The following is a 21,001-nucleotide window of genomic DNA, read 5'->3' on the forward strand; positions in this document are numbered from 1 at the left end:
TCCAGCCTAGAATTCAAATACTGTCAGTTTTTATTCAAATTCAGTTCACCGAAAGCAGCAACTTATTTTTTTTTCAATAAGCACTACATTTTTGTGGGGGACGGTTTTATACCTCCATTGGTACAGGACAGTGGATAGAATTAGAAACTGGAGGGAGAGCTAGGGAGCGAGAGAGAGAGAGAGCAGGGTCGACACGCAACTGCCCTGATGATATGGAGCACATGGACACAACAACATAGCCACTTGCGCCCCATGAAAAAACTTTTTTGTTTTTATTTTTTGTTCTCATTATTATTATTTTAATTTGGAAGGCCTCAATCAATCAAATGGCATTACCAGTCAGGGTTAATTAGGGTTATCTACCACTAGCCAATCCCAATAGCCATGTGAGGAGAGTGTTTGGGTTTTGATGTTTGGGCAAAATGAAAGTGTAAATGCTAGTATCACCTGAGATTCCTGAGCCTGTTTAAACAATGCATTAACATCTGTGGTGGGCATTCTGATGCCCAGTGACTGCACCTTAGTAGTGCATCTGCACCATGCACTAACTGTCTCACTGACAACCTCTTATGCTAACAACAACCCATACATTCACCGTGTCCATGGTTCTTTTACCTTGGCTTGGTATTGCTACGTGCAGGGTTAGCAGTGTGGCTAATCAGTATTCCTTGCTACCATTACGCCATGAAGACAAAAGGAACATTCCAGTAGTAACATAAATGGAGGTGTAGTATTCGGCTAATAACCAGTGTGGGGTACTGGTAAAATTTAAATGACTGCTCGGTTCAAGACAAGAAGCTAGAAAAGAGTTGTGATGTGTTGTTTGCAGAGATCTGGTTTTAAAAACTCCTAGGAGCCTGCTTCAGAGCTGGTTTCTGGATGGACATGAATAGAGCCGGGCTTTTGTTTACAAGCAGAATACCGCAGATTGTATCAGATTACAGGGCTGTTTCTAATGCATACCAGTGCAGATCCAGATCCAGTCCTTATGAAGGCATCTCAGACCAATTCCATATGCAGTCTGGGCTATAGGACATCTAATCCATCTGATTTCAAATGGTCTTTACTGCCACTGTAAGAGCCTGGAATCACTGCATGTTTGGCCCTCTAGCTGGAAAAAAAAATCACTATTAAAAAAAAAGAAAAACAAGGAAAAAGTAACCCCATTATTGGTCGTTTGTCAAAGATTTTAACTTACCTGCTTACTAGAAATAAAGTAATTTGCTGAGCTCATGGCACAATATTTGCATGAAGTAGACTTGCTTTGCAAAACAACATCTCATTTCACTTCAGTGTTTTTGTTTTTGCACTCTGTGAGTATGTTGTCTGGAATGTAAACCTTCCAGCACATGTGAACCCAAGTATGCTGTTAAAGATGGCACAATGAATGATGAATCAGACAGCAAAAATTCTTGGAAGTCGTGGTATTTTGAATTTTCATCTTAGCTGTTTGTGTAAAAGCTGAAGTTGGCTGTTGATCCTACAGCATGTAGTTCACCCTGGAGCTAATGTGTGCTAACAATGACAATGAGTAATAATGCAGATCTGCACTGTTTGTTTCTAGCACATAGTAACTGGACATGTGATCATTGTGTAAACCCCCATGAGTGCTTTATGAACCTCTCCTGACCTTTCATCTGTGACCTGGATTTTTTTTTTTCCCCCACAGACCCCTGTCTTAATGTGATGCCGCCATGCATGGGTGAGGCTGACCGCTTCAGTCTAGAGGCGCTGCGGCACATTCACAAACAGCTGGACGACGACAATGATGGGGGAATAGAGGTCAACGAGAGTGTGGAGGTGAGCTTTGTTGATTACAAGTTATTAAGCTGCTTATATAACTCACACAATGATGCACAACACTGAAGGCAAATCCTAACTTGTGGTCACCCAGGATCTCCTGCAGGGGTCCTGAAAGAAATTGAAATAACTTTTAAGATGATTGAAGATGTTTTCATACACAAACCCTTGCTTGAGAAGGGCTTTAACATGCCAAACAAATGCTTTCAACTTTAATGTGTTTGAAAAATGAACTAAAAGAGACAAGACAGTCTGGCTGCAGACGGTTCATCTCTGATGGCCACTCTCACAGACCCGACACGTATCGCAAAATGGAAATACACGTTAAAACTTTTGAAATAAAATAAGATTTAACTTAAGTTTACAGTAAGGGTAAGGGTTAAGGAAATGGTGAGGACACCTAAAGGTAAAAGTTAAAAATGGTTACAAAGCATTTAATAAAGTTAAACAAACAGTCACTCTAGGAATAAAGTTCATTCTCCATGAAAGCATTCTACCACAGCAAACGTAGCTTCTCTAGCTTTGTTAGCTTTGTAGGCTCTGTAGATAACGTACTACAAAGCTACATAGCTAATGTAACTAAAGCTAAGCTAACAAAGTAGCTACGTAAGCTTCGTGTCTATGTTATCTACATATCTTAGTTAACTCTCGATATGTTTGCTTAGGCTCACATTGCTAAAGCTAACTTAACTATGGAGAGCGGAGCTACGTAGCTACGTTGTCAGTCTTGCTAACCAATCTAAAGCTAAGCTTACAGAGCAGCTATGTAAGATACCCGTTTTTTGCATAGCAATGTTAGCTTTAACTATGTTTTCTGACACAAACGTTGCTTAAGCTAACTTAACTATAGATAGTGGAGGTACATTGCTAACATAGCTACATAGCTAACCTTGCTAAAGCGAAGCTTACAAATCGGCTATGTAAGATATCTGTGATATCTGCATAGCAACATTAGCTTTAGCTATGTTTACAAAAGCTCACATTGCTAAAGCTAACTTAGCTACAGTGGCTTATGTATTTATGTTAATTACGTTGCTAGTGTAGCTATTTTTGCTTTAGCTAAACATAAAATAAGCTAAAGAAAGCCACCATTTGTGCAACTAATTCTCAAACGGTTCTATACATAATTTAATCCTGGATTAGACCTCTGACCTTTATCTCCATCTTTTCTTTGGAATGTTTAGTCCGTGATGTTTGCAATGTGGTTATTTCATGACTGGAACTGCAAGACTTTGTTTATGAATTAAGTTAATTATTTAAAAAAAAATCTATAACTGGAAATACATTGTACGAGCAAACAACACTTTTGTTCTGAGATATGCAGTATTTCAGATGATTGTCCGTAGCAATCAGAGATGAAAGGTCCGCAGCCAAACCCCTCTCAAAAAAGACTAAAAATGCCAAGAATAACTTTTGACACTACAGAAAAGGATTTCTATGGCATTGAAATCTATTGGAAGTGTTTGGATTAATATTAACACTTGACGGAAAATTATTTTTAATATAAGGGTAGCCATTTTTAAGGCTTTAAAAGTAGTAATTGCCATTATCTCTAAGGGTGTCCCAGCAAAAAAATGAGGAGCAGAGAGCTTAAACTTTAGCAGGTGAAAAAACATGGCTCTTAATCTGAAAGAGGAAATGACAGAAAATCTAAATAGATAGCTGAATTATATAATCATCTTGGCAAAAATCCGGCATTTTGTCGGTAATTAGGTTAACCAAACCCAACCTGCTTGTAAATGTTTTCCTTGTTGCCACAAGAATAGCTTCCTGTCAGCTCTGAAAGCAGATCACCACATGCCAGCAAATATTTAGTTTACAAAACCAACAATGAGGAACCCCTTATGGCGGTAGGCTCACGTTTTCCTGTCGTTTGTAAAGTGGGGAAAATTTTAATGATCAACACCAGCAGCTAGTTTTGAGGGGACAGAGACACAGTGGCGTCAGAATTTGGAACGTTGTAACACATCTGGAGAGAGAGATAGGACTCGTTTCTGTGAGTGACAAGGAGGGGTTGAAAGTGACACCTGAGAGCGCCCTGACCTGCTGTGCCCTCTGCGTCTCTCAGTAATCAACGAGCATGGTCACATTCTGCCCGTGTGTGCTGGTGGGGAGTCATTTTTAACCGTCTGAGAAGTGCTGGTGTAAGAAACAGTTATACCCTGCAGCCCTCTTTGGTGGCCTCACATGTATGAGTCCTGTCTTAAGATCCCTCCAGTGTTAGATGTGGCCCCCAGCCCAGATTAAGGCGATGTGTCTCTGCATGTATCACTGATTCCTGTATGTGTTGTGCTGTTCTGTATCAGTGTGTGTTACAGGGCACTGTTTTCATCCTTTGTCTTTATAAGGGCAAAGAGTCGTGTCTGTTTCTCTGCTACAGTTGTTTTTGGCCAACGCTCATTTTTGAGGAGCTTTTCTCAAGGCAGAGTTTCATAACATAATGCTTTCACCAAATTAGAGACTGTATGTCAGTTTGTTTCATGTACACTGCTAAAGCAAGTGGATTTTTATTGTCAGTTATCCTACGTTACTCCGATACTATTGGCTTGAATCTTATAAATTGTTTATTCAAAGAAAACAAATTGGGATACTTTGGATCCGAAATACGTTTTTTCCAATAACAGCAGAAGTTTGTAGTTGAGGAGAAGAAAGATCACTAATTTTTCATTATAGTGACGAACTAGGGGCTTTACCAATCCAATGTAACTTAAAGGGAAGCCTGCATATTAACACATGTTGACGTTGTTAAATTAGCATTAGTGTCTCTAATACAGTGGTTCCCAACCGTTTTCTTTAGGGCCCCCTTATTCGTATCTAAGAAAAACGAATCCCTTCTCAGAACCCACTTGGAAAAGTACACATCAATTTTAATTGTTTTCAATGACAAAATTCCAACACAAATGCTTGTTCTTGATTAAAGCTTTATGTATAAACTATCCATCATTACAATGGGGCATCAGGGCCACTCCAGAAAACAAAAATAAGAGGATATGATCATTTTCAAGAAAAAAAATGGAACATTTTCAAGGTTTAACAGTTATTTATTTTCAAGAAAAAAAATTACTTTAAAAGTCATAAATGTACATGAACCAAAACATAGAATTTTTGAGATAATACATTTGATTTTTTTTTTATTTTGCAATCTAAACCACTGCCAGATGACAGATCTAGTGTTGTTTTTTTCAGAACCAAAACATCCATCTTCATCTCAGACTTCTGTCTCTTAACATGATAATACACTTTTGCTCTTTGCATGCCTCCCTCCCTCTTCCGCACTTTCATGGAGGAGAGTTTTTTAAATGGATGGGGGTGTTTGCTGTCTGCTGTAAGAGAGGCATCAGGAGACAGCGGGAGAAGCAAAACTCCAGAAAAAATGTATGACAGCTTAAAACGTCCACGTCTTTTATACTCAGTAGTTGCGATAGTCATTTTATACATCTCGTGGCAAAAGCTGTAATACATCCAGTGTACTTGATATATTGCTCACCCCTATGTATGGGTATTCACTGTTATTGCTGATCAGTTAGGGTCAAAATCTTGAAATTAAGCACAAAGTATTAAAGTTATAACCTTTTAAAGCAGATGGATACGCCCATTTCCTTGTTTTTCACTGGTGAATCCATCTTGCAAAGCTCCCATCTGAACCATTTAGGCCCGGTTAGAAAGTGACGGGACCAATCAGCGACAAGGGACAGTACTTTCAGGTGCAGCAGAGTCGTGATGTAAACAAGCAGCAGCAAGAGCTGGTGCAGTTATGGAGGAAGAGGTTAGTGTGGATGCTGCTAAAGCGCCAGTTTTATCAGAACTTGACAACATTTCTTTGCTAAAAGAAGAACAAAGAACAGCAGTGAGTTGTTTTCTTTTCAAAAACAATGGTTGAGTACTTACATGTTTATAGTCCATGTTTCGCATTATTCCTCAGATTAATTAATTAATCTCACAAACCTCACAAATTAATTTGTGCCTTCTTTGATGACCATATATGGTTTTGCACTCAGGTAGCTTGGGTAAGTCAGAATAATTCTGACATTATAGCTACTGATAAAATCTGAAATGCAGTACAGACTGAATGATGTTGTGGCTGATGTGGGACAGTAGGAAGCAGAGAGTAGGCGTGTCTTATCCCTTTAATGTTTTAAAGGCGTTTTTTGGAATGCAAGGGTAGATCCACCTCCTGACTTTAGTCTCTCTTTAATGACCTTTTCTGCTATCACTACATGTCGGTTCCAGAACTGACTTTGGAATAGAAAATAACATTAGCAAACACATTATATGATGGGAAATATTCTTTTGTCTTCTTCCGTCTGAACCCAAAAGCATTCAAAGAAAAGTCACATAGGATCTGATTCATAATCCTCTGTAGGCTTGAAAAGTGGTTCTTACTCAGAAATAAGATGAAAGGATACAGAAACACAAACAGCTGAATGATTTAAATTCTTAGACTTTTAAACATCTTAAAAAGAATATAAAAAGAATATAAGATTAACGCTATTCCTCATAGCCAGACTCCATGTACTTTCACTTTCACAAAATCATCCTTCTCCTTTTGGCAGTGATGAGTCAAAAGGCGTTATGAGGAAAGGTGACGAGTGCAGGGTCAGAACGAGACCTCATCACCCCCTCACCCTCTTTGCCACCTGGCTGAAACCTTAAACCCACACAACAAAGATCTCACAGACACTTATCGTCTCTGCCAAACCACCCATCCATCTCTGACCTTCCCCCCAAACTAGAAAGCTTTAGTCCACCCAGATGGTGATGGCAGTATGTGTTACATTCTAGTGGTTGTTGGGATATTCAGTTTGTCGTGACTTTCATGTCAGAGATTCTTTAGCTGACAGTTAAAATGATGTGTGGTGATGTACTGTACGGTTACTGTGACACCTGGGACTTACCTGTTTAGGTTTGACAGTAAAGGGTGTGATATGTGATTGTTTTGAACAAGCTTGTGACAAAACAAGCTGGGGACTTTTGTTGCTTGCGTAGACACTGTTTTCATTTCCACACCTATGACGTTGTGGAGACGTACCATTTGACTATTCTTATGAATTTTGGCAGCAAACAAAGAAGTTTACTACTTTTTAATGGTATTTTGAAATGCCATTGAAAAGAAGGAGCTGAATCCTCACGCACGGATGATTTACAGTTCACATAGACATTAATGAGTTTTACCATACACCACAGAAAACGATCCAGAGCAATGAAACACCTCAGTTCAACAAGAGCACCCATTAACATGTGTGATTAAACATATTGACACTTTATGTAAAGTGGTGAGGTGAGAGAGCAAACAAGGAAGTGACGAGGCCAACGAGTAACTCAGTTCTATTCAGCTTTCACTGACAAGTCACGACACAGAGCAGCTATCAACGTTAATATTAGAGATTGTGCAACAAGTGTACATTCATAGTTTAAGTAGGCTGGCTAATACATGTAAGTTTCAGTGTTGTCTTTCTTTGGCTAGAAACATTAAGATGTGTTTTGATCTTGAAATATAATTTTTGGTTGCTATTTAGAAGTCAGTCTTGGGCAAAAGATTGACAGATTTGCTGATGACTTTTTGATTTATTTAAAGCTGACATTAATGGACAGCAAAACTCAAATGAGATTTAAGATCACACAAGAGAAACACCGATGGTTGCGTCAGGACTAGCTAGTTACCTTAAAGCTTACCATTTGTTAGCACAAGAAAGGGTTTATAACAATTTATAGTTTATGCCAACAGTAGCTAACAGAAGTACTTTATTTATACAATTACCTAGTTATTACCTAGTTATTTTTTAGTAATAATTTGTAATCATCTAGTAATGTTTTTAAGAATACAAAGGCATTTTGACAAGTAATAACTCAGTAATATTAGGACCTAGGATTTACCCGTTAAAATGTATTAATTACTGTGCAATGTCTCGTAATGTTGTAGCAAATTCTCTGGTAGTTACACGGTATTTTACCCTAACCCTCTAACCCTTACCCTAACCCTAAACCTCATAATATTGTGGAAACAATCAGGTTATTAGGTAGTTTTTTACCAGGTAATTTCTTAGAATTAAGATGATTATTTTTTATACAAGTTACTTGATAATTCCCTGGTAATTTCTTTATTTTAGTCCACTAAATTGAAGTGTGCCATTTCTGAATAATTTTCAAGAAATTTAAGGGATAGTGTAGAGTTATGGTTAAGGTAAAATACCACCTAATAAGCAAAGAACCACCTAATAAGTTACTTCATAACTAATACATTATCACCTGAAAAACACTTCCTTAATAATACCATATTCCTGAGTTATTACTTGATAAAATGCCAGGTTATTAAGGTAATTACCATCTTATTCTTGAGAAATTACTAGATAATTACTATAAATTTAATTTAATTAGGGCCTGCTAAGATCAAATGTTACCAAGCTAACTTGTGCAACGAAGGTAACATTATTTTCTAACACTGACTAGCAAAACATTACAGTGAAAGAGTGAGTTAGCTAGGAGTAGCTGTTCTACTCAGCTATATTCAAGAGCACAGCAGTATTAAAGAACACAGCATATCAATAACTATTTGTCAAATTCAGTTATTATATCAATGCTACAGTGTAGACTTGGTCTGTTCCCTGATCATTCACAATAATTACATTTTGTTTTAGACAAAAAAGGCAACCGGACAAAAGTTATCCTTGAATGCATTTATAAAGTCATATTTTTGTCACAACCCAGCTATGTTATTTAACATTTGAAAAATGTTTCAACATAATTTTTATTGCTGCTTGTTGGCTAGCAGGTGAGTTCCGCTAAGAGGCATTGTGCGGAGCTCTGTCATGACCGGTGTGCTAATGCTAAAGAAATCCTCGCCAACCTTGTCAACATTTGGGGAGTTTTGCATACTAGGGATTCAGCTAATACTCCATACTTAATGTGATGTTACATTTGGTATGAACGGTGTGAATAAATTTGATTTTGGACACAACTACAATATTTGCAAATATTGGCTAGCAAACCTAACACTTGACAGAGAGCTAGCTAGTTTTGATGCTATTGCTTATGACTTAGCTGTCAATGATGTTAGCTTGCCCAAAGATAGTTAATCACTAGATTTACTTTAAATATGGTCTGATGTCCCGAAGAATTTTACTCTTCTTTTATTAAGATATTAAATTGTGTAAAATCCATTGCAAACTGTACTGCTACTTTTCTAACTTATATATGGTAACATATCACACTGTGTCCAAAAATGCATTGCACATACTTCTTTTAAAACATGCTAAGCTAACGGTTAGTTTGATGTTCCACCACACTTAGAATCTGTCTTTACATCACGTGACTATATGTATTCCTTTGGTGTTTAGGCTAGCAACAAGCTAATGTGACTGTTGGTAGTTTAATGCTAATGCTATGACTTGGCTGTCAATGATGTTAGCTTTTCCAAAGATAACTAATCACTTGTGTTACTTGAAATATGGCCTAATGTTCTCAAGATTTTTACTTTCCTTTGTTAAAATTTGCGTACCTTTTATTTATGTAGATAGATTAAAGGTGTAAAATTCATAGCTAGCAGTTCTTCTAGCTAACTGTACTGTTAGCTTGCTTTCTTGTCTATAGTAACGTTGTGCTTGAAGTGTATTTGCTAACAACAAGCTAATGTGATTGTAGTACAATGCTAATGCGATGACTTAGCTGTCAGTGATGTAGCTTATCCACAGATGGTAATTAAGTTGTTTTGCTTGAAATACAGTCTTTTCCTCAAGATTTTCCTTTCCTTTGTTTTAGTTTCTTTTAATGTGAACAGCAGTGAAATGAAAGCGATCGGTCATATTCTTTTTGGTTTACAAATTGGAAAACCTTAAGTATAGCATCGAAACATTATTATAATGATTCTGCTTTAGAAACTGTGAGGATATCAAGAAGAAAGTGGCTGGATAAATATTGTAAATGGTCACATTTTAAGTTGCATAAAATATCAAAGCAACTCCATGTTGATGTTGTTGTTGGCCTCAGACTACATCTGCCCTAAATAAATTCAAACTCAAACCTTGTCATGATATTTATAGCCTTAAAATTAAAAGTAATCACCTTTTTACAGTCTCCCTGTAATTTGACAACCATGGAAGAATTTTATTAGTAATCACCTCCAGCTGTAATCATGTGAAACGTAATCCTGTCTCTTATTACCCTGTGAATCCGGGTGTCGTCGTCTGGGGTGGGTTTGAGTGACGTCTGGGAGTCTGTTGCTGAGCACAGTCACAGGGGATGGCAGGTGCACGTCCTCTGCTGAGGGTGCTGGGCTGTACACTGCCTGCCTGCCAAGAAGACGCTCGGCTAGATCGTGTTGCATCACTTTGAAATCACAAGAAGCAAATCTACGTCACAGACAGGGGTGATTGCACTGCTTCTGGGGGTACTTTCTGCAAATATTAGGCCAGCATGGGAGTTGTACATCTGTGAAAGCATACTGTAAGGTTTAAATATTTCGGCGGGTATGAAAGGAAGAAATCTGAGGAGGCGTGAGGAGTGTCTCGGTCGTATCTTTAGATGAAGGAATCTCAGAAGGTTCAAGAAGGTGTTTGTTGACTTGTCTGGGAATGTTCTGGAGGGAGCATTTAAGAGAGACTTTTTATTTACAACCTACTGCTTGGAATAGAGATACGGAGCTTGTGAATTCAACATTTATTACAACTTACTCACAAAACTCTTATTTTGTCTCTGGATTCATTATGACAGGAATGCCATTAGCTTAGCATTAGCTTAGCTTGAGGAACAGAGATGTTCGAAAGGAAAGGAAGTCCTTTTGATTTGCTCTTTGGGTGGGGAGCTCTTGCTTTAAAATCACTAAGTCCTTGCAGATCCCTGCCCTACCCTAAAGATGTACTGTATATGATGTAAAGATGTGAGACCTACCTAATTGTAATAGTTAAATCTTCACCTGTTTCTTCAGAGACTTTGGAAATTGTAGACGTGTTGCAGCAATGGGGGATTAGGAAAAGGATAATATGTAGATAGCCGAGGGTTTAGAGGTCTTATACATAAAGTCTATGTCTTATGAGTCAGATGAGCCTTGCTGTATCAATAAAAGCAGCTAACAAACCCCTCAAATCAGAAGTATGAAACTAGCATTAAATATACCTGGAATTACACACACTGTATCTGTACACCAGACATTTAGAAACCAAAAGTATACACACTCACTGATCACTTTATTAGGTACACCTGTTCAACTGCTCTTTATTTGAATATCTAATCAGTCAGCCACATAGCAGAAACCAATGCCTTTAGGCATTGGCTCTGGTTAGTATTGCTCTCAATGTACAGTAATAAACCATTAAATATTTTTTAAAAATGCTGAAAATATAATTCAAAATTTAGACTTAGATAAATCTAAGTCCTAATAACACATTTAACTGATATACTTGTAAGTTGTGTGCATTAATGGTACAGTAACAATGAGTGGGGATGCTGAATAAACATAATCAAGAATGATCAGATTTAACCTCCTAAGATCCGTGCTTTGGTTTGGAATGTTTTTTTCTAAGTTTCCCCCACTTATTTGAGATAAACAGGACATGATAAGTACAAAACCTTAGCCCCTTCATAAAAAAAATGCCTGCATATGAGGACAATAGACGTATCTCAATGCACAATACAAAATAAAATTGTCTTTACCTGTAGGAAGTCATTTGACAAAACATATGTCTTTTTTTCTAGAAGTTCTTGAGGTCCTTTGTAATTATTGTAGATTTCCAAAACACAAGACATCCTCTCAAATTCCCTAAAACTTACAGGGCATTACCAAAAATGTCTGTCAAGATTTTTGAACTTTTTTAAAAATCCGATTTTAAAAGTCCTTAAACATCCCCTAAATGTTTAAGAAAACTTCCAGAAAAATACTAAAGATTTCAATCTTTTAAAAATCCCCCCAAATTCAATGAATATACCTGAAAAATTTCAGGCAAATTCCACCCAAAATTTCCAATAAAATTGACAAAAAACACATATGAATTTCCCCAAAATTCATAGCAAGTTATGGAAAATTTATGGAAAATTTCCAAACAAATACCCCAAAACATCCAAAAATTTCCTTAAAATTTTCATGAAAATTCAGGGAGAATTTCAAAGGCTAGCGCCCCCCCCCCAAAAAAATCCAATCAAATTAAAAAGATATCCAAATAAACTTATGCTAAACTTCAAATCAAACACTCCAAAATATCAAAACATATCCCCCCAAAATTTCATGAAAATTACCGAAATTTTAAGCAAATTCTCCCAACATACCAAGCAACTTACCTAAACTTCTATGTAAATTCCAGACATTTATCTAAAAAATTCTCACCAAACGTCACTACATTAGTGCAATAAATAATTGTGTTTTTGGAGCCCTGCAGCGTGCGAGACGCTTTTCTGTTCATTTTTAGTCTCATTTGCGGCTCAGCACCTGCCCACCTTAGTTGGATGTGCGTGTGGACTTTTCTCCTACTATAGCAGAATGTATTCCTATGTTGCAGGAAAGCCAAAATGCAATGTCCTCAGATGCACATGTAGGGTCTCAGGAGGATATCAGAGGTTCCAGACCTCTTTTCCTCAGAGCCCACTTACTTATATCTCAGAATAAGTTGTCCTCTCCAGGACCCACATGGAATAAAAGCGACACATTTTTGTCTAAAATTGATGTCTGTGTTGATTGTTTTCATTAAAAAAATCACAGCAAAAGAGGCCTACATTCACCTTTAACTGCCAAACAAATGTATTAACTTTCCAGGAAGTGTGTCTTCATGATTTTAGTCAACATATTCAAATCTTATTTAAACAACCTCAAAGAAGACAGCCTTGCACCCCCTGGCCAGTGGAACCAGTAGAACTATATGATAGTGTGGTGTATTTACACAAGTTAGATACGATTTTTTATAATGTCAACAGCTGCAGACCCTCCAGGATGTATGGTGCATCATTGCATTTTCTGGATTGATGAGAAAGTTGACGGAGAATTAAGAGAAATAATTTCACAGAAAAAATAAAGAAATAACCACATGGTTTATCAATTTCCTTGGGAAAAACAAAGTTTAGTCAATAATTCAGAAATACTATAGCTTATTTTTAGATTTTCATACATTTTTCCCTGTTTTTCCAGGTCAACTGTCTTGAATTTTTTTAAAACCAGCCTTGAATCCTGAATAAATGGTTTGTTATGTCACTAAATTAGAACTTCAAAAGGTTATAAAATATTTACTATAATTAATTTTCAAAACTGAATGAAGTAATCATGTCTAGATCTCCTGTCTAACGTGATAAAATTGAGGGGTAGTTTCACCAAGTCCCAAAAAATGTTGTTCATATTTGCAACAATAAAGCAGTTTTGATGCATTAAGGAAAAAAGATGTTGATGTTGGGTAAGGTGAGTCATGTCATGATGAAGACTTTCTTAAAAGTGAAGAAAAGCCTCAGGAAAATCAACAAAGTATCACCCCAGAAGATTCTGTGTTTCTATACTTTTTACCCAAGTTTTTTTTTAAATCTTGATTAAAATTAATCAATTTTAAGCTCCCCCTTTCTACAGTTTCCCATTACTGGAGGGTTTGATTACATTTTAGATGCTTTTTAATTAAAAGGAAAGTCATTATGGTTCCATGATGAAAGATAAGCGCTGCATGTTCTAACTCTCTGTAGATGAGATGATCAGCTGTGAACAGATGGACTAATACTGCTGATAGCAGTAGGGGTGAAGGGAGTCACAGCCGACTGCTGGAGAGAGCAGAGGCCCATGGGTAGTGTCTCGAACTTGAGCCAGCTCCCCCCTAATCTGGACTCGAACAGGAACAAAAGTGTCTTTGTGTGCTGCTGTGTGTCATACCCTGTCTGTGCTAGACTCCGTCTGTAATGCTACGTGGGCATATTATCATCTGCTTAGAGCTGACTGCAGGATTCAGGCTCTCTATCTCACTAACATGTTAAAAAGAGTGCTTTAGTTGACATATTAATATCATATCTAGGTGTAAACGTGATGTAAATATAGTATTTTTATTTATATTATCAAGGCTGTCACACAATCCAAAGCACAAGAAGCACAGGCAGACCACAAAAGTTACCTTTGTGTAAGCAGATCACCACATGTTTTCTATGACTCCAAAAAAACATCACAAAGCTGTCTTTGACCACATGCAAAACTGCACCCACAAGGACAAGTCAGCAAAACCAAATTGCTACATTAACTTTCATGCTTTGGAAAGAAAGCTTTAATTTGTCTGACATATAAATACTTAACTTGGATCATTTATATTGAATGCATTTTCCAGTATAGTAAGATACGTTTAATCAGGAAACTGAGGTCAAATAACGTTAAATGCATCTAGCACATTTTACCCACTTCAACATGAGAAATCACAGAGCAATTTAATCTAATTATTCATTCATCTGGACTTGTATTTCCTTGTCCATTGTGTGTTTAGTTCTCGCCTTTGCCAGCAGATCTCCTCATAAAGCACGCTAAGCATTAAAGGCTTTGTGTGGCATTTGTTTGGACTAGTCTTACACACATTGTGGTCTCTGCAGTGACTCAGCGGACAGCCGGTTTCTTTACTTGGTTCCTGGTTGGTTATGTCACAGAGAAAACTCATTTGCATTTGTATTGTGTTAAAAGAAGGTGAAAGAAGAAAACTCTCTGGCCAAAGCGTAAAGACTTCCCAGAGTATTTTGTGCACTACGAATGTGCTGAAAGAGCTTTTCAGTAACTTTTCAGGATGGGGACGAAGGAGGAGTTTCTGAGGGATTATTTATGTTACTATGAAGACTACTTATGTTGTTATGAAGCTCTTTTCATAAATAAAACTGCAGTGCCTATGGAAATAATCACCCCCTTGGATTTTTTGCCCTTTTATTGATTAAAAAAATAAATCATGGTCAATATAATTTGGCTTTTTTTCTGATGAAAAAAACATCTTTGATGTTAAAGTAAAAACAGATTTCTACAAAGTAATGTCTAATAAATTAGTAGATGCACCCTTGGCTGCAACTGGGTCTCAATCAGGTTTGCATATCTGAAACTAGAAAAGCGCTTGGAGAGCGCAGACCTCCGCCATTAGCCCTATCTTCCAATAGTGAAGAATCCTTTAAAAAAATTCCTGGATCCATCCCCATGTGCCCCCCACCACAGCATTCGTCAATTACTCCCTCCCCAGTGGGGTGGAGACACGGTGAGGCAAAGCATTGGCTTCGCTAAGGGTGGACTGTCATGGTGGAAGCACTGTCTGCTGGTGCCAACAGATGCACTGACACTCTCACTCATGGTCTCACTGGACAACTGGAAGTCATTGCAGAGGGTGAATATTCCTCTATTCCTCCCAGCATTGTGAGTATTCTCGCTACAATTCCCTGTCTTTCTCTCTGTTACGCTCCGACTCGTCTCCTTGACCGGGCGTTTGTCTTTCAAACTCTGTAAACTTCAAAACGTTGAATAGAAACACACACAAAATGCTGCTGGGATTGATGTTACTCATGTCAGCCATCTCCTGGTGTAAAGTGGTAACAGCACAGACCTACCCCATTAGCCCTATCTCCCAATAGTACAGAATCCTTTAAAAAATTCCTGGATCCAGAAGGTGATCCAGATCAGTCCCAAAATTTAATCTGTTCTTCTTTATGTCATTTCTGACATTTCCTGAAAATTTAATCAAAATCCATCCGCAACTTTTTGAGTTATGTTGCTAACAAACAAACCCACCCTATCACATAACCTCCTTGGCGGAGGTAATGATACTCCATTCTTTGCAGAATTGCTCAAGCTCTGTCAGGTTGCACAGGGATCTGGTATGAACATCCCTTTTCAAGTCCAGCCACAGATTCTCTATTGGATTGAGGTCTAGGCTTTGACTCTGGTCTTGGTCTTGCTGGAAAATAAATCATCTTTTAAGCCCTAGTTCTCTTGCAGACTGAATACGATTGTCCTCTAGGATTTTCCTATATTTTGCTGCATTCATTTTACCCTATACCTTTACAAGCCTTCCAGGGCTGGCTGCTGAGGAGTATCCCCACAGTGTTTGGTTGGTTGGTTTCCAAATATTTCGATGAGTGCTACCGAGTAATTGACATTTGTGTTTGGGTGAAATGTGGTGATTTTTAGATCTATGTGATGAACTATAGCAAACACGTTAGGGCTGAAACGATTCCTCGAATTATTCGAGTAAGTCGATTCAAAAAATTCCTTGAGGCGAATTAATTGCCTCGAGGCTTTGCTTAAATCAGTCATGTATCCATATACATCCATGCTGTAAGCTTGCTCCCTTAACTTTATGACAAATTGGAAAATATAAATAAACTTCAATAGAAGAAATAAAGTGTTGGCACCAAAAATTTCCTGGGAGAGGATCCCTAAAACCCCAAGTATGGCATAATCTAATGTAATTATTGACTTCCTTTCCTTTTAACTCTAATAAATGTAAATCACCATCAGAAATTCATTGCACTTTGTAAAATATATTTTCTTTAGAGAACCTATTAATACCAATTTAAGAATAGAAATAGTTCATATAAGGGACCCAGCTTCTTTTCTCATTTGTCTAGTACTACTTCTGTTGAAAAAATGCAATATTTCTTATTAGAGTACTCGGTTAATTGCCAGGAGAATCGATAGAGTACTCGATTACAAAAGGAATTGGTTACTGCAGCCCTAAAACACATTCAGATGTACTTGGGATAAACTGTAACTGCATTGCTGGCTTTTTAACTTCAGATACAGCTAATCCTGACATTCCCTTCTGCCTCAACCCTACTTTTCTTTTAGCTTAGTTGGCTGATCCAAGCAAGCTAACATGTTAAAGCTAAGTGGTGAAACAAAAAGGTTGTATTCTCTATATAATTTATTAACACTACAATGTAAGTGAATGTTGTTAATGTGAGCCATTCAGTTTCAGACTTTAAGTTTAAAGTCTTAGTTGTTTGTAATTTTTGAAATCAAGACAAAAGACAAGCAAATATTTCTAGGGATTTGTATTTTCCAGTCTAATTCAACTGAAGTCTCAGATTTTATTATCTGCCATTGAAGCTCAACCACATATGGTTATGCAATCTAGTCAGCAAGAGATTGCCACGGTAACAAGGACCTAGGCGGTTCATAAGTTGCCTTAACTCCTGTGTTTCCTCATGACCAACCTGATGCAGTCACATGCAGGTTGAATGTGTGAATGTTTGTGTGTTTGGCTTTAAGTGGACTTTTGATACAACCCCTTTACATCACCAGAGGGAACACCCTCCTGTCACAGGCTGGCGTGATTAATCCTTCTCTAAACATGGGCGGTTGACTGTTTTTTCCAGCATAATCCAGGCATGAATCGCACTGACATACAATTTAGTCTCAATGGTTCTCCATTATTATTTTTTGAGACGCTTAATTTTAAACTTTGGTCCAATGTCTCATCTTCACTCATAAATCTATGCTTAAGTATACTGTGTATGTCTCAAAGAAGCAAATTTAGAAATGTTCTGATCACAAAGGAAGAGCGTCGATCCTTCATTCTCAATTAGTAGGACCAATATAAGAAACGCCATGTAGTTAAAAAATGACAGCTTTGGCTATATGCATGTCTGTTGTTATAATTACAGATCTGTTTTTCAATACTTTGGGGCTTTTTCAAAAGATTTTGTCTTGTCAAGCATTGCAAATAACCCCGATGTCAGCACAGGCACATGACAGAGTCAAGCTGTGTCGGATTCTGTCTTTATCAGATCACATGTGAAAGTCATTGATCTGTAACTACTGTGATCCAAATTGTGTGTATGACTGGTCTGAGTCTCTCAGAATCAACTGACTAGCTTTAGACATCATCTTTTTGCACCACAAATAAAATGACAGGAATATTTCCATTGTTGTGTAACGGTTAGTAGCAAGTGGCACGAAGTAGCCATTCCTTTCATTTCAAAGCTGATAAATCGCAAATTGAATTAAGAGGAACCGGACTAAAGTGAAGATAGCTCTCAGGAAACAGTCAGTAAACAGCTACATTTATTCAACAAGTCTAAAGGCACACAGCATCTGTTGGGAGCAATATCAGATTATTTTTCCAGGTGTGGCTAACATTAGCAATGCTAGCATGGAAGGCTAACGTCCTCATGCCTTGCTGAGAGTGCCATTGCTCTATTAGGCAGGTTTAACTGGACTCCTCCTACATACAACTTGTCAAAAATACAAGATGCCCTGCTCCTATACTGCTATCTGTTCACTGTTCTTGTTTAAGTCAAGGTAGTAGAGCAAGTACAGAACAGGCACTTCAGCCTGTCTCCTGGTAGGTGACTCTGTTATTTCTTGTACGAATAATATTTGATGGGCAGTCAGGGTCAACAATTATAGCAGTGCGTCAGCTTGATTTTACTGATTCCCACGGTCCTGAAAGCCTGCTAGTAATGCATTGCAATACTATTTTCTTCTCCCTTGCATTGACACAGACAAGGAAGAAGGGAAGAGGGAGATGAGAAGGTACTAGAAGTGCTGGACAGGAGGACTGATTTTCTTTCACTTTCCTCTCTCATCAGAGCTTTTCAGGTTGTTTTATAAAGTGGAGACAGTTGTGCAATTATAATATCCCTAAAATGTTATGCTCTGACTTGTGTTAACACAGAGGCAGAACTATATGGCTTACAGCTGCCAAAGGTTTGTCAGTACAAAGCACCACACTTCTGTATCTCTGCATTCAGATTAAAATGCTAGATGCCATATTTCTTACAAGGAATAGCTGAAATTCACAAGGCAGTGTGGACAGTGAGCATGTAAGTGCTATCCACCACACCATCTGGTTTCCCCATACTGTGAGGATGCAGTGTAACATTTGTCATGTGTTTTATGACTAGTTATTCTGGTGGTGCCAAACTAAAGTGAGCATTTAATTGTTTAGCCAAAAGTAACACCATCCGTATCAGGAAATATTAATCTAGCTAAACATACAAATCAGATTGAGCCCCAGAAAAAAGACATGAAATTTAGTTTAAAGAAAAGACAAAATTATTTAAACAACAGCTATGCTAATGAGAAGGAGCTTTGAAGTGTTAGCCTAGCTCTACATAAAGACTAGAGGCAGGAGGAACCTGGTTAATGAAAACAATAATAATTTCAAGGACACTCACTAATTTTATCTTTTTTGTTTAATCCATATGTATAAAGAATTTAAAAAGAAAGGTAAGTTGGAGTTTTACTTTGGAGGTTGTTGCTGTAGGTTCCCTTTTTCTGGTGTTGATGTTAAACTAATACTAACCCCAGACTGTATGTTAAGATGGACGTATAAACAGCTGCGTGGGAGTGAAGCCAAAATATTCCCTGCTGACTGGCTGAAGTTTAAGGCTCATAAACCCCACCTCCTCCATGTGAACAAATGGGAAATTGGACACACTCTATAGTGTAAAATAACCTGTAAAATAACATTTTCTCAAACTCTGATTCTGTCTTGTCATCATGATGATGGGGCACAGACGCAAATCTGGGGATTAATTATTCCAGCTGGCACGTGCCAGCTTCATATTTCATCACCAAAGCATTACATCTTTGCCTGTCACAGGGGTGTTTTAGCTTCACTTTTGTACAAGGGGAGGAGACAGGGACATGTTAATGTACAGTCAATGTTCGTAACTGTTACTAACTCTGGTTAAGGTTTCCCTCCTGTGATTGAAAAGTTAAATATGAATGTGTTATATGGGCATTGGACATGTGCTGTCGGACTTTACAGTTTCTCTTACACACTATATGAGATATACGCATGAAGATGCTTGGAGAAAATCTTAAAAAACAAATGTATTTGCATAAATGTACACCATTACACTCTCTTCATTGATTTATGTATTATAACTGCATTTTAATAGGAGTTTATTGAGCATTAACCTTAAACTACATCTATTGAAGTAGCTTTTTTATGTGCTTAGTAGCTGTCTAGCAAGATAGCCTTGCCAGTTAAATAAGGTAATTATGAAACCACATTAATATTTGTTTTGAATTACAGTTTCTCTTTAATCAAAGTTAAAATAATGCTAACTCTGATGTCTTCACTTGTGTGTTTGCACAAAGGCTAGCCAACAGAGAGTCCATTAATCCCTATGAGATATATCCTCTCTGTTATCCAATATGCCTTTAAGACAGATGCTTTTATCCAAACAATGCACAAGTATGATATAGACAAGTGTTGAGGACTGTGCCGGAGGGTCGACACTGGATACTGTGTGTGCCCAGATCAGGATTTGTGGCAGCGCACTGTGGAGTGACATTTAGCGATGTCCAGATCACTGATCTTGACTTTGTTGATGATGCTGGGATCCTTATGTAGACCATAAATATTCTTGTGGGGGCTCTTAACTCGCTGGGTTAAGAGGCTGTAGCACTGGGAATGCAAGTCTCCGGGGCCAAAACAAAGATCCAGGTATTTGGGGATGCCTTGGATGCTGACATTGAATCTGTGTTTTTGAGTGGTCAGAGCATGGAAGTTGTCGAGCAGTTCATCTACCTTGGCAGCGTAATCCATCGATATGCTGACTGCAAGGCTGGGATCTACTGTGGACTTGGACTTTCGCATGGGGCAGTGAGTTTGCTGATGGCTTTCCCAGACTTGAGCATGCAGACAAAAGTCTTGAAGTCCTTGTTCCTTCCAAAGATTCCCAGCCCTCACAGTGAGGGCTGGGAATCTTTAGTGACCCCATGATACAATAAGCGTCCTTGGGTTTCTTGAAGCTTCCTTGGGTTTCTTGAAAGGCACTATATAAATTCAAGATATTATTATTATTATTGTCATTATACTTGGGTTAGGATTCGATATTATTGCGATTTTAAACATTTTACAATACAGTGAGTATTGCGATACCATACATTGTGATATATTGCGATCTATACTATTTTTTCAATGTTTAGCCGATTTAGCATTGGTCTTGCCCTCATGTTTGTTGTATTTCCGTGGTGTTTTATTTTCATGTCGCACTTCTTGCAAACCTCATGTGTCATGTCCATCTCATTCATGACCTGCTTGCATTCCTAATGTCCTTCCCCTGGTGCTGCCATGTTTGTTTTACTAACTCTCTCCTGCTCTATGGCCTCACTGGACAAACTGTTGTCCGAACAATTGGTTTTATTTTTCCCATTATCATAGAATTGTGTTCGTATTAGCTATTATTTTTAAAAAATCAATACTTGGTGTACAATACGATACGATATATCACCAGACAAAATATCACGATACTGTGCTGTATCCATTTTTTCTCCCAA

At 37.8% G+C, this 21,001-nt stretch overlaps 1 protein-coding gene across 3 annotated transcripts in view; it reads left to right on the forward strand.

The window, feature by feature from the left end:
• The window catches only part of stim2b (stromal interaction molecule 2b), a 73,667-nt gene that overhangs the window by 36,061 nt on the left and 16,605 nt on the right, over nucleotides 1–21,001 (forward strand). For all 3 annotated transcript variants that reach the window (XM_041779316.1, XM_041779317.1, XM_041779318.1), the window contains exon 2: nucleotides 1,670–1,800. In XM_041779316.1, coding sequence (XP_041635250.1) covers nucleotides 1,670–1,800 — 131 coding nt within the window. The remainder of the gene's footprint in view (nucleotides 1–1,669; nucleotides 1,801–21,001) is intronic.

This window comes from Cheilinus undulatus, linkage group 22 (genome assembly GCF_018320785.1).
Source record: "Cheilinus undulatus linkage group 22, ASM1832078v1, whole genome shotgun sequence".
NCBI lineage: Eukaryota > Metazoa > Chordata > Actinopteri > Labriformes > Labridae > Cheilinus > Cheilinus undulatus.